Source organism: Ochotona curzoniae, unplaced genomic scaffold (genome assembly GCF_017591425.1).
Source record: "Ochotona curzoniae isolate NIBS_2020 unplaced genomic scaffold, NIBS_Ocur_1.0 contig_66, whole genome shotgun sequence".
In the NCBI taxonomy this organism is placed as follows: domain Eukaryota; kingdom Metazoa; phylum Chordata; class Mammalia; order Lagomorpha; family Ochotonidae; genus Ochotona; species Ochotona curzoniae.
Window position 1 is genome coordinate 20440178 of NW_024466512.1, and position 12938 is coordinate 20453115.

Below are 12938 nucleotides of genomic sequence, written 5' to 3' on the forward strand. Positions count from 1 at the left end.
ATCAGGGAGAAGCACCAGCTGCCACAGGAGGCATCACCTGAGCCCCCACCACCAGGCTGGTGTGCCTGAGTCAGCCACGTCTTGCATCCCTTCAGACGAGGGTCAGTCCGCAGTCCTTCTGGAGCGAGCTGGCCGAGAGTCAGGGCCACAAGCGGCCTGTGGAAATGCAGAGCTCTCCCATTCTGGAGAGGAGCCACCCGGTGGGCCAGGCAGGTGCTTGGGGCCTCACTGGGAACACTGCAGTCTGCCTGCCAACTCCTCAGTCATCCTCACAGAACCGGGTTACAGCCAGCCTGGCAGAAGGATGTGAACAAAGCTCTCAAGGGTCCCAGGGGCGGGGCAAGCAACCCAGGGTAAGAATCCCACTTCCCACTGTTTGGGACTCACAACTCCAGCTCTGGAAACCACAAGGAGTGGCTTCCAGGGGCATCTCCCAGCACATCAGCAGGGAGTCCACTAAGCAAGCCAGGGTGGCCGCCCCAGGGCTCCACGCACAGGACGGAAGCCCTCAGAGCTGCTGGTCCCTCTGGCCTTCAAGAGGGAACCCCAGGCAGGAGCAGTTAAGTCCAGCTTTATCACGTCCCGCTGGCGGTTACTCCAGATCTGCGAGTCTGGAATGCAGATTTCAGGAACTACAAACTACGTCTCTCCTCCAAGCAGGAGACAGTTTCAGGATTGCCTACTTCTTATTGCATAAAGGATGCAGCTATCAACTGTTAACTATCATTTCCTGAAAGAGCAGACAAACGCATTTCCCAAACTTAGAACGGTTTAGGACAGGTCTTCCAACTGAACACACACAACTTCCTGAGAAATTTGTTGGTGACTCTGCCTCAAAGCGACACCTATCAAGGTATCAGCACTTGTTACAACTACACTCAATTAGTTGTTAACTCCATTCATAAAATGGCAACAGATTACAGGATCCCCGCAGTTCCTACAGGGGCCAACAGGCTTCGAGTCCTCCATCCTCAGAGTGTCAAAGCTGCCCAACCCCACCCGCCTCTCTGTAGGAAACAAGCCCTTCTGGCAGTCAAATCTTAGAAGCACGCAGTGAGTTTATCTTTTTCCACGTGTCTGTGTCAGTGGCTCCAAAAAGTGATCATTTTCAAATAACTCCACTAGCATATGATTTCACACCATCCCCTCACGAGAAAACGGCTTAGCTGGCTCGAACTCAGTTAGGGATCGTCTCAGATAACCATCTTTTCCATATAAAGGAGGAACTGCATATCAATTTTACTTCTGAAATATTCATGAAACCCTCTAGCTCAGCACACACAAAATTAATCAGGACACAAAGCAACCCCAAAAGAATCTAGGGCTCCGTGTTTATTAAACTGGCAAATTAGGAAAAATTAAGTGCCAAGCAAATCAGCTTCCTTTGTCAAGTCTGTGTCACAGGGGCCCACATTTCTGGGATGGGGCTGCTGGTTTCCAGAAAGAATCCAACAGTCCTAGGCTAGAGCTGGCCTGAGCAGAGGGCAGGTGCCACAGGCCCCAGAGGTCATGGCCATGCTCAGATAGCACACGCACAGCAGCTGCCCGTGTCCAGTTCACTCTCAAGGTGGATTCTTTTATTTTGCTTTTCAGAACACAACCATGGTGTATTTAGTGAGTGTTAGTATCCACAAGGAGGTACATCAATGCCAGGGTTACACACGTTAGTCACAGTCCCCTGTCGTTTCTAGAAGAAAAGCACCTGCCAGGGAGGCAGACCTTGCGCGACTCAGGCACGCTTGGACTCCAGCAGGAGTTTTCAATCTGGAGTCTGCCACAGCAGAGGCCTGGCACTCCGCACAGTTAGTGCACACATGATCAGGCATGTCTGTGATGCTCAAAAAACTAACAGAACCAACTGTGGACCACGTCACTGACCATCTTCCAGTGGGGTGCTGCCACCCCCATGCCACTGTTAGCACCTGCCTTGGCATGCACAGTTCCACTGGCCCAAGATGGAAGACTTCAACCATCATGGTTGACGCCCGCCCTCAACCCACGAGGGGCTGCGGAGAAACACAGGCTCTGGCTCCACCACAGACCAATGGATCCATTTTATCACGGCCCCCTGGGATCCCCCACCCACCCACATGCACTGGGCTAGAGAGAAAAGAACACAAGAGGACCAGAGGGAAGTCACCGTGCCACCCCCAGTGGGGGCCAACACAGCACAACGCACCAGACATGCAAAGCAGCTCAAGCGCAATGAAGCACCGAGGGGCCAGTCACGGCCGCCCAGCGGCCCCACAGGCCAAACAGCAAGGAACCTGCACTAAAGCAGCCGTGCTGTGGTGCTGAGACAAGCTTGCCAGTTCCAGATCAGCCCAACATTACTGCCACATGGATAATCTAGAACGAATTTGCAAATACGTTGTTTCTAGTTGTGAGCGAGTTCCAAGCAAAGTGGGCTTAGGCCTCGACTTATTTACGCAAAGCAGTAGAGCGTTCAGAGTTAGCACTAGGTGCCCCAGATGCATTCCTCAAAATGAGTGGCTATCAATGAGTGCCTCGAGATTGAGCGGTCACTATTACACTGAACACACAGAGGGCAGAGGGTAAGAAAGTGGCCCATACCAGCTAGTGTGGAGCCACTTCCTTCCTCACTCCTGCTTTGAGGCTCCATAACACCACCACATAGGACACAAAACTTGGAGAATATCTGACATCTAGGCCACTGCCAAGAGGACCTTTCAAATAAGAACCTTCTTCACTCATTCTGATAACAGGCCGGGCCAGGCTCCTGTAACTGTTAGAATTGGTATCTCCAATTCATAGCTGCAAGGTAGCCGAGGAATCTTAAAAGCCTTAAGGGGCTAATAAATAGTATGCTCATACTGAAATAAACCCAGGGGGCCAGAGCTGGAGTGCAGCATAGTAAGCCACTGCTTGTTAACACCAGCGTTCCATAATGTAGTGTCTGCTCCATTCCCAGTTGCTCAGCTTGGGACCCAGCTTCCTACTGATGCATCTGGGAAAGTAGCGGAAGCTGGGCCTAAGTCCTGGAGTCCACGCCACCTGTATGGGAGCGCTCTGGTCTGGCTCAGTCCTGGCCACGGCAGTCCTTTGGGAAAGTGATCTGGCAGATGAAAGAAATATCTTGCCGTTTTGGTAGTTCATCTTTCAAACAAGTAAGTATTAAAAGAGAAGTTTAAAAAAAAAAAAAAAGAGAAAAGAAACTCAGATTTCCTGTAAAAGTAATTCTCCAATGAAGAGGTCTAAGAAGTCAAAAGCAAAACAAAAAAGCATTTTCTTCCCTGGAATCAGCATCTTGACTGCCAAGACACAAAGCGCTCTGTGGAGAGTGACTGGAGTCCCAAGCACCGCCCTCCTCACTGCATGCAGAGGTGGAGGAATCAGCTGCCTAACAGCAACAGGCTGTAATTATTTTTTAAATCAGTTCCTCTGTAAAATAGTCTGCTTAACAGCCAGTGATAAACATAACAAATGGTGTTAATGGAAGGGATAGTGAGCTATCCCTTCAAAGTGGCATGAGACCTAATGGGAAACTTGTAACAAAGGAAAGATGCTAAAAAGAGGACCTAACCCATGGCACTTCATGTTTCAAGCACCCACTAAGCCTTGGACACACATAGAAACTTCCTCAAACTCTTCAAAAATACTAACAGGGGAGTCATCCTAGTTTTCCTTTCCTCATTTGACATAGTAGCTTCCAGAAGTGGAAATCAGAGGACCACGTCTACGGTTATCTTCTAGCCAGAATGGAATTCAGAGGTGGGTATCATGCCCAACAAGAGAAGCCACCTGCCAGGAAGACCAATTCCAGCCCGAGCCCAGCGACTCCGTTTCTGATCCAGCTTCCTGCTATGAACACGCCTGGCAAGGTGGCAGCTAAGGGCTCAACTGAGTCCTGGGCTCCTGTACACAGCCTGGCCTAGCCCCAGCCATGGCAGGCATCTGGAGAGTGAACTAGCGAAGGCAGACATTCTCTCTGCCATTCTGCCTTTAAGACAAATCAATCTGGACCCCATTCAGGCACACACCAAGCCATCCGGGAACAGGAGAGATGGGCGGCTGAGAGGAGCCAACGAGACTGAACAGACCTGCAGGATGAGCACGAAGTAGTCTACGGGCTTGTTGCGCTGGTAGAGGTAGAATTCTGGGGCTTTCTTGTTCTTCTCGTCGTACTTGAGCTCCTGGATGACATTGGGATGCTTTAGCAGCCTTAGGAGAATCTTCTCTGACATCTGGGATGGGCTAAACGCTTCTACTTCTACAGATATAAACACAACTGGACATTACACTTTGAGTGGCTGGAAAAGCGACACGAGTAATTCAGGTGTTCAAGTAAGACTACTGGAGTCGGAGCAGCACAATACGGATGAATAACACTTCTAGTTTGGTGATGGGGGAGGGGAGGTGCAGATTACCTGGGAGAAATCAGAAAATTCTGAATTCTCATTATTCCTTTTGACTCTGTTCTTTTCAGCCTGTCACTGATGTTTTTTGGTTCAGTTCAAAGTACCCTATCTTTCTGATGGATAGAAAGGAAAATCAAACAGATGCTCCTCGGGTGCGAGGATGCCCTGCAACAAGCCACGACAGTCTTTGTCCGGGAACAGCCCGAAGCCACGGTCAGGCAGCACTGGGGTGTGGGTTAGTGCCAGGTGCATGGGCATAGGTGCTCCGCTTGCCACTCTCCCACACAACCTTTCCCAGAAGTTCCAGGCACGAGGGAGGGAGAGGTTCGGAATAAAAGCAAGGCACGTGCACACATCAACATGCGCTCCCGCTTGCTAATTTAGAAACCAGTAACGTTGATCAGTAGCCACAAAGACAGCAATGTTACTGGAAACCACCGTACCAAAATCGCCGACCTAAAGAGTGTTCTCGTGGTAGAGGCGGAGGAGGCAATGGTTAGCTTTCATTTGTGGTTCTTAATGATGAGAAACAACTTCCGAATTAGAAAAACAATGAACAAGTCAAAGATCTTTCTTAAAGTCTTGAAAATATACATGAAAGTTAAACATTCTGGACTAGTTTCTGTGACTTTTCTGTGATAATGAGCATACTGCAGAAATCTTAGCACAAAAAAAGAAGAAAACAAAAATCACCTAGGAACCAACCTTTCGGTTAGCCATTCTCAGCAACGCTGTCAACTTTTCCTTCCAGTGCCTTGCCTGGGGGGAAGCATGTGTACACAAACTCTGCTCTTAACGCCCAGTTGAGCTGCTGTCCCAGGTCACAAATGCTATACACCCTGAGCGCTTCCACGTACCAGGACAGGGCTTTAAAGAGTACAGGATCTCTCTCACATGCTTGCTCTTGGTTTCCTTGTCAAAAAAATGCTAAGGATGCAGCACACATCTGAGCGGCTCTGGCTTCCGACCCTATGAGCCGGCAGGTGCTTTCAGCTCTGGTCTCTCTGCCCTGGCCAGCACAGCCCTTCCCTGCCCCGGGCAACGTGGGGATGCGAGAAGGGGCAGCAAGTCCATTTGACCGTGACCTCCCTAGGCTTGTGGTTTGAGGACTATGAACACTCGTCGCCAGGAATGAGCCCAGATAACCAACCATCTGATTTGAAGAGGCCAAGAAAATCCATGTCACACTTCTTGGAGTTTCTGATTTCAGCAAAATAATAAAAGATAAAAGATGGGTGAAAATCAGTCTTTTTTCTGTGCAAATCCTAGCACCTGGGTTACCACTGGCGTCCAGCTGTTCTTCCAAGGCAGGCAGAACAGAGCGTTCCTCAGCTGTCCAATCAAACGAGCCGGGTGGCTGGCTGGCACTGTGAGCCTACCAGGCCAGCTGGCCCTCCCCTGCACGTGGCTGCAAGGAGATGACCTGGCCTGTCAGATACATGCAGTGTGGCACTGCCATTCATCCTTACCTTTCAGACCAATTTAAAGTTACTGGTCCACCCCTGGTAAATGTCTCAGAGGGTTCGTGCCGACACTGAACACAGGAGAGGAGAGAATTTAAAAAGAAAACAAAACAAAAACAACAAAAAAACAAGAAACAAAACACAAGAGCGGTATTACTTATCACCCACTTCCCGATGCCCGTCCCAGCCCGCCCCTGTCAGCGGTGTGAGGAACTCGCTCCAGGGCGGGCGTGACTCAGAGCTGCGATGAAGCCGTACTTGCCTGTCGCTAGGAAACGATGCATGGCCAGGAGAAGCTGTGGCGATATTTTCACCTTCATCTCACTGTCTGTCTGCTTAAAGGCAGAGAAATCTTGCTTTCTTTCACGGTGGGCTACTTTCTTTTTCGTTCTGTTATCAGCTAAGGGAGAAAGGAAAAGCAAAGAAACGCATCAGAGCAGAGCTGTTGGTCAAGGCGGAGACCACCACAGCGGTGGCAGGGCCAGGCTCCCGGGACTCCGACACCCAGGGCAGGCAGTGGGCAGGCAGACCTTATCACATGAGCGCAGCCAAAGGCCTTTCTGGGACCATCACTGAGCCAACTCGGGCTGAATCCCCCCCGGTAACCCACAGAACCACATGGTAATCTAACAAGCCTAGTGCACCTCGAGCGGCCACACTCCAGCGGGGACCCACGGTGGTCTGAGCTGCTCTGCTGCAGCCAACTGAAGGGACCCGAGGAGCAGACCTGGGGATGAGAGCCAGCATGTTCTTGCTCTCACTATTTCCTTAAATATGTGGAAGGTGTACCCACATCCTTCTTTGGTGAAGCCAGAGAGGAGATATCTTAGGTCCTGGGGGTCACAGACTCTGAGGCAGCAAGTGCATGTGCTGCTCAACAGGATTAGCCATGTGGGAGTGAGTGGGCGTGGCTGTCTCCCAGCAGAGCATTTATAGATGCTGAGGCTTCGGTGTCATGCAATTCTATGTCACCAAGTGATTATATTCATTTTGGTAATTTTTGAAAGCTGTATTTATTTTTATTTGAAAGGCGGAGTTACAGAGAGAGGAGACACAGAGAGAGAATCTTCTGTCTGCTAGTTCAATCCAAAGGGACCCCAGAAGTTGAAGCTGGACCTGTCCAAATTCAGGAGCTTCTTCTGGGTCTCCCACGTGGCCCTGGGCAATCACTGCTTTCCCAGACCATTAGCAAGAAACTGGATTGGAAGTGGAGTAGTCAGGATTTGAACTGCTACTCACACAGGATGCCGGCACCACAAGCCAGCACTAACCTACTGCACCCCATGCTCTGGGCCCTGGGTAAGTTTTGACAATTAAAATGTGAAAAACCATTCTTAGCTTGCGGGCCATGCATGCAGACACTCCCAGGCTGTACTGTTCAGTCTGATCTAGAAGGTGTCCCAGGCAAAACACCACGAACAACAACAGAAAACACTCTGAAGCACTTTTCTGGGCAAAGTAGTAATTAAAGAAAAAAAAGTAGCTTAAAGTCAAGATCCCAGTCACTTGCTCCTTCCCCAAGGATGGATGAGTCATTGGGTTATCATTTCCTGCCCACACGAAACAGATTGGTTACAAGGTTTTCCACGACGAGAGGCAGTTTATGTTGTTCTTTTGTCTCAAATTCTTTGGTAAACCACATCACTGAACTCAACAGAAGACTCAATTCATCATCCAGTGGCAAGGGCGGCCTCACCCCAATCTCCTACCTGGACAAAAGTGTACTTGAAACCACAGCTCAGCATCTTGCACAGGAAGTCCCATCGGGGGGCCCTGAATCCTGGTGTTAAAGGAGTTACATAAAAGTAGGGACAGAAGCTCTCAAATCAGTATGAATGAGGAGCGCTCTCCTGAGCGAGCCACATCCCCATCCGGGGAAGGGGGAAAGGAAGGGGTCTCTATCCTGACATCCCTCACCACCTTCCAATGTCAAAAAGAACCAAGACTGGCATGGTAGCTTTGTGCCTAAAGTTCTTGCCTTGCACGCACCAACATACCATACAGGCACTGGTTCTAATCCCAGTAGCCCTCCTTCCCATCCAGCTCCCTCCTGTGACTTGGGAAAGCAGTCAAGGATGGCCCAAAGCCACCCACTTGGGAGACCTGGAAGAGGCTCCGGGCTCGGATCAGCGCAGCTCCAGCCATTGTAACTGCTTGGGGAGTGAAGCAGTGGATGGAAGATCTTCCTCTGTCTCTCCTCTTCTCTGTGTTCTGACTTTCCAATAAAAAATAAAAAGACATGGGCCCAGCGCAGTGGCACAGTGGTTAAGGTCCTCGCACGCCCAGGATCCCATATAGGCGCCGGTTCTAATCCCAGCAGCCCCGCTTCCCATCCAGCTCCCTGCCTGTGGCCCAGGAAAGCAGTTGAGGACAGCCCAAAGCTTTGGGATCCTGCACCCGTGTGGGAGACCCGGAAGAGGCTCCTGGCTTCGGATCGGCATAGTATCGGCCCGTTGCGCTCACTTGGGGAGTGAATCATCAGACGGAAGATCTTCCTCTCTGTCTCTCCTCTCTGTATATCCGCCTTTCCAATGAAAAAATAATAAAAATAAATCTTTAAAAAAAATAAATAAAAAGACAGAACATCCATGGGAGATGGTGTTTCAGAGAACACGTTCCAGATGTGAGGAAAAGCCGGGACACATTTTCAGAGAGATATTAGCAAAATCCAAGGGTATAGGAAAAACTTTCTCAAGCCCAGAAAGGAGGGAGCAGACCATCGCAAAGGCTGAATGCAGACCATCGGCTGTGAGCAAGGCAGGGCTTGTCCCACATTATCCCAGGTCACTGCCCCATCTAGACAGATGTAAGAGCCAGACAGGAGCCACGGGACCCAGATATTCTTCTTTCTTTCCCTCTCATCTCCAGCAGCCCCCAGCAGCCCCGGCCTTGGCCTATCTCTGGCCTCCTGAAAGCATCTCCTAAGGCTGAGTGAGCTGCTGGGACATCCAGGGATGCATGTGAATGAGACAAGATTCAGTGGTGTGCTTTAAGGAGACAGCAGTCAGGTTCAATGCTAAGCCCAGGGTTAAGCGGTACTTGCCCCTACCTCCCCTGCTTCTCACCATTCCCAACCTTACCTGCATCCAAAAGAAGGTAGAAAAGCAGAGAACAGGAGAAACAGCTACTATTGTGTGTCCCACCCTGTTCTGCTTCCTACACTCCCGCTCCATGGCAGCCACCCCAGCAAACTACCCTGCATCATGACCCAGGGGCTCTGCAACAAGGAAACTGAAACAGATGCCAACAATCCCATTCAGCTTTTAAGTATGTTAGTTACAAACTGAAGTAGTAACAGGAATTTATCTGCAAAAATACCAGTTGTACGAAGTGAAAACACAAGTAATATATTTTTTTTCACCTGTAAGATACACTTCAAAACCCAGAGCAGAGGTTTCCTCTTAGGGCAGTTGTATACAGATCACTGGCTGGTAGCAGCTGGCATCTCCAAACAATGCTGCCCCCTCAACATGCCAGTAACCATGGACAAATTACACACAGCTCCTCCCAGTGTGTAGTCACCAGCCACCATGGGAGAAGTGTCAGACAGCTCACTAACAACCCACCAGAATGCCAAGGCTTCAAGAAATTACACCCAGTTGCTACTACTCACTGTATAAATCTGTTTCATCCAGGATCTCAGATTTGATGATTTCTTCAATCACGTCTTCTAAAGTGACAATTCCCAGAACTTCATAAAACGGATCTCCCTCGCCCTCATTGTTAACCCGCTGCACAATAGCCAGGTGAGATTTACCTTTAAGGAGAAGAAAGATTGAAGAGGTCATTTTGTGCATTCCCTGAATGGCACTGCACATGATTACGGTAACTACAGCAGCAACCACAAATTAGCCACTTGTCTGCAGTTCAACATTTTTTTGGGGGGAGAGGGGAGGAGATGACCTTTATTGAGCTTATCCACCTGGGTGGAAATAATGTTTGTACAAAACCAAATCTTTGTCACTATAGCTTCTGTATCACAATTAAAATCCAAACAGTATTTTTAAAAACAGTCAACTTAATCAAAACCCACTACTTCAGAATTAACAGCTTCTTTGAAGCCACAGTTTAACACTTCAATATGGTTAAGACTTGAATGCAGAAATTTGGTTGGTTGGAAAGCTAATTAAACTTCCAACCTGCTCAAACAGAATTACAAAAAAGGCAAAATTGTGTTTTCCACAGAGATAACAGTCCACTGGAATCACCAACACTGGACAGTGGTTAGAGTGTTTGGAGTCCTGAGACAACGAGGAATCCAGGCATCCTTTCAAAGGCTTCTGCTGTCCTTTCTTCTCCATCAGAGACTTGTGGATGGGCGGGATGACATCACCACCAGCAGTGGTAGCCTTGATGAGAGTCCAGTTCTTCATCTCCACAAACAGCCAGTTGCAAGTGACGCGGGGTGATGCGCTTTACTTTCAAGTCTTTTGATGCGTTTCCTGCCAGCTCAAGTGCCTCTGCAGAAAGCTACTCCAGGATGGCTGCGCTGTACCCAGCGTGGCCGCGCCCACCAGGAATTGCAAGCTGGCTCTCTGGGAGCGGGGAAACCACCTTTGTCTTGGCCTTTCCAGAGTCCTTCCCAGCCTTACCGCCTGCCATTTCGAATTCTGTGAAGCTCAACCAAGCAAGGCAGAGAAAAAGGGCTGATGCGACTCACACTCCCCCTCCCCCGGCGAGACCCCAACCACCGACTCCTCCAGCGCACCGCGATTCAAACTCTACACTTCAATATTTTAAAAACGGCATGGAACTATCACAAATGGAATAGCCACAGGAGCACAGAAGCCAAGCCAGAAGGTACCTTCTTCCTCCTAACCCCTCCCACACACACTGCACCACTGTACCTTTTAGCAAGTGGCACTTCATTGCAGGAGAACAGCTCTCTGAAGGTGGGATCCACTGACCCCCAGGGATCCCCCAGACCCTTTTGGGAGGTCAATGAGGTCCAGCTGCTTTAAGAGTGTTGAACTATGAGCTGATGTGGTAAAGGCACCTTGCCACAGAGGGAGGCAGTAAGCAAGGCCACCCTTCCCCACCAGCACCTTCAAGAGCACCAGTGGGGAATCAGGTACTCGCAATGAAGCAAACTTGCCGATTTTGCTCAATTGTGGCATGAGTGTATCTTAGACGCTCTATGGGTGAGGCGGGAGGTGCCATGTGACACTTCTGTTGCCTAGGACAGGTGTCTCCAGGAACTGCCCCCGGGGGACTGGGCTGGGCGTTGGATCCATCACTATTTTCATGGATTGCCATTTTCCCTTGAAAGAAAGATCAAGCTATAGCCATCTAGACTTGTATATTCAGTAATTTCATGAAGATGAACAAAATGAGGCTTTCACAGCAAGGAAGAAAATGAGTAGTATTTGCTTCCAAGAATAAAAATTGAGCTTTCAATGGAAAGCTAGAATTTTGGGAAACTAGCATCTTCTACTATGAGCTTGAAAGCTGCTCACTCGTTATTTTGCTGCTGAGACAGGTGTCAACACCAATTTCTATACTGAATAATTCAATATGTTGAATATCTGTGTTAATCAAATGACTAATGATGCTACAAAATCATGCATGAGGAAAAAAACTGGCTGGAGTATAAGACGCAACTGCACAGTTTGCTCTTGCTGTTTAAGATTTGTTTATTTGAAGGGCAGGGTTGGAGGAAAAAAAATCTTTTATCCTCTGGTTTACTTCCCAAATGGCCAAAAACCTGGGCTGGGCTGAGCTGGGCCAGGCAAGAGCCAGGAATTTCTTCCAGGGTTGGGCCATCTGCTGCTTCCCCAGGTATATCTGCATGGAACTGGATCAGAGGTGGAATACCCAGGACTCAAACTGGCACCCATTTGGCATGCCACAGTTTCAGGCTTAAGCAGTTATGTCACAGAACCAGTCCCAACAAGAGGTTATAAAAACTGTGCTGTTGGTTCAGCTGCCATCTGTGATGCCACAGTTTGAGTCCCAGCTGCTCCTTTTCTGATCCAGCTCCCTACAGATGTTCCTGGGAGAACAGTGGAGGACAGCCCAAGTGTTTGAGCCTGCAGTCATGTGGGAGATCCAGAAGAAACTCCGGGCTTCAGCCTGATCCAGTTCTAGCTTTTGTGGTCATTTGGGGAGTGAATCAGCACACAGCGGGGAGGGAGGGAAGGGGAAGCTGTCTCCTCTTCTCTATAACTCAGTTTTTTCAGATAAATAAGTAAATTCTAAAAAAAAAAAAAAAAAAAAGACAAAAACCAAAACACCCACTAAGCCTAGGGGCCAGCACAGTGGTATGGAGGATTAAGCAACCACCTGCTGTCCCTTTGCAGTGCCTGTTTATGAATTCTAGGTGCTCTGCTTCTGATCCAGCTTCCTGTTAACATACCCGGCAAAACAGTAGAAACTGGCTTGAGTTCCTGGGCCCCACCACCAAAGAGGGAGTCCCGGATGGACTTACAGCCCCTGGCTTCCACCTGGCCCGTGCCTGGCTGTTGCAGCCATTTGGGAGATGAACCAGAAGACGGAAGATCTCCTCTCCACCTCACCTCTATCGTTCTGCCTTTGAAATTATTTCAGAACAATTTTAGATTTACAGAAAAGTTGCTGAGGAGTACTGAGTTTCCATGAAGCATTCACCCAGTTTCCCCTGCTCATACCATCCACTACCATGATTTGTCTGTCAATAGTGAGACTGATCGAGACTGTTATTGAATAATGTAAATTTGGGATTCTCTGGCTTGTCCCTAAGTGTCCCACATCTATTGAGTCATCCAGCCCTATAACATCCCCAGTCTCCTCTGGTCTGCGATGGCTTTTCAGCCTTCGGTCTTCACAACACTGACCACCTTAAGCTGCAACGGTCAGGGAGCCAAAGAAGCATCCTCTGGTTTCCTTTGGTCTGGGGTGGTGGGTTTTCCAGTTACATGACATCAGGCATTCCGTGACACCTCTGGGAGGTCACTGACAACATGGCACCCTCACTGCTTGGGAAGGCAGCAGCAGTTACACGGCCGTAAAGTCACACATCTCCCTGTCCCTAAGTCTGCTCTTCAGAACAAGTGCTGAAGTCTAGCCCACTTATTATGTTATGCAGAATTATTCTGAAAAGAAACTTTCTGACCAGAGC

At 49.1% G+C, this 12938-nt stretch overlaps 1 protein-coding gene and 1 pseudogene across 3 annotated transcripts in view; both read right to left on the reverse strand.

Annotated features, from left to right (window-relative positions):
* Positions 1–12938, reverse strand: part of CNNM2 (cyclin and CBS domain divalent metal cation transport mediator 2) — a 121679-nt gene that overhangs the window by 10378 nt on the left and 98363 nt on the right. For all 3 annotated transcript variants that reach the window (XM_040992181.1, XM_040992179.1, XM_040992180.1), the window contains exons 2-4: positions 9456–9599; positions 6105–6242; positions 4062–4231 (exon numbers count right to left, since the gene is read on the reverse strand). In XM_040992181.1, the coding sequence (XP_040848115.1) occupies positions 4062–4231; positions 6105–6242; positions 9456–9599 (452 nt within the window). The remainder of the gene's footprint in view (positions 1–4061; positions 4232–6104; positions 6243–9455; positions 9600–12938) is intronic.
* On the reverse strand, positions 9928–10444 carry LOC121164330 (annotated as a pseudogene).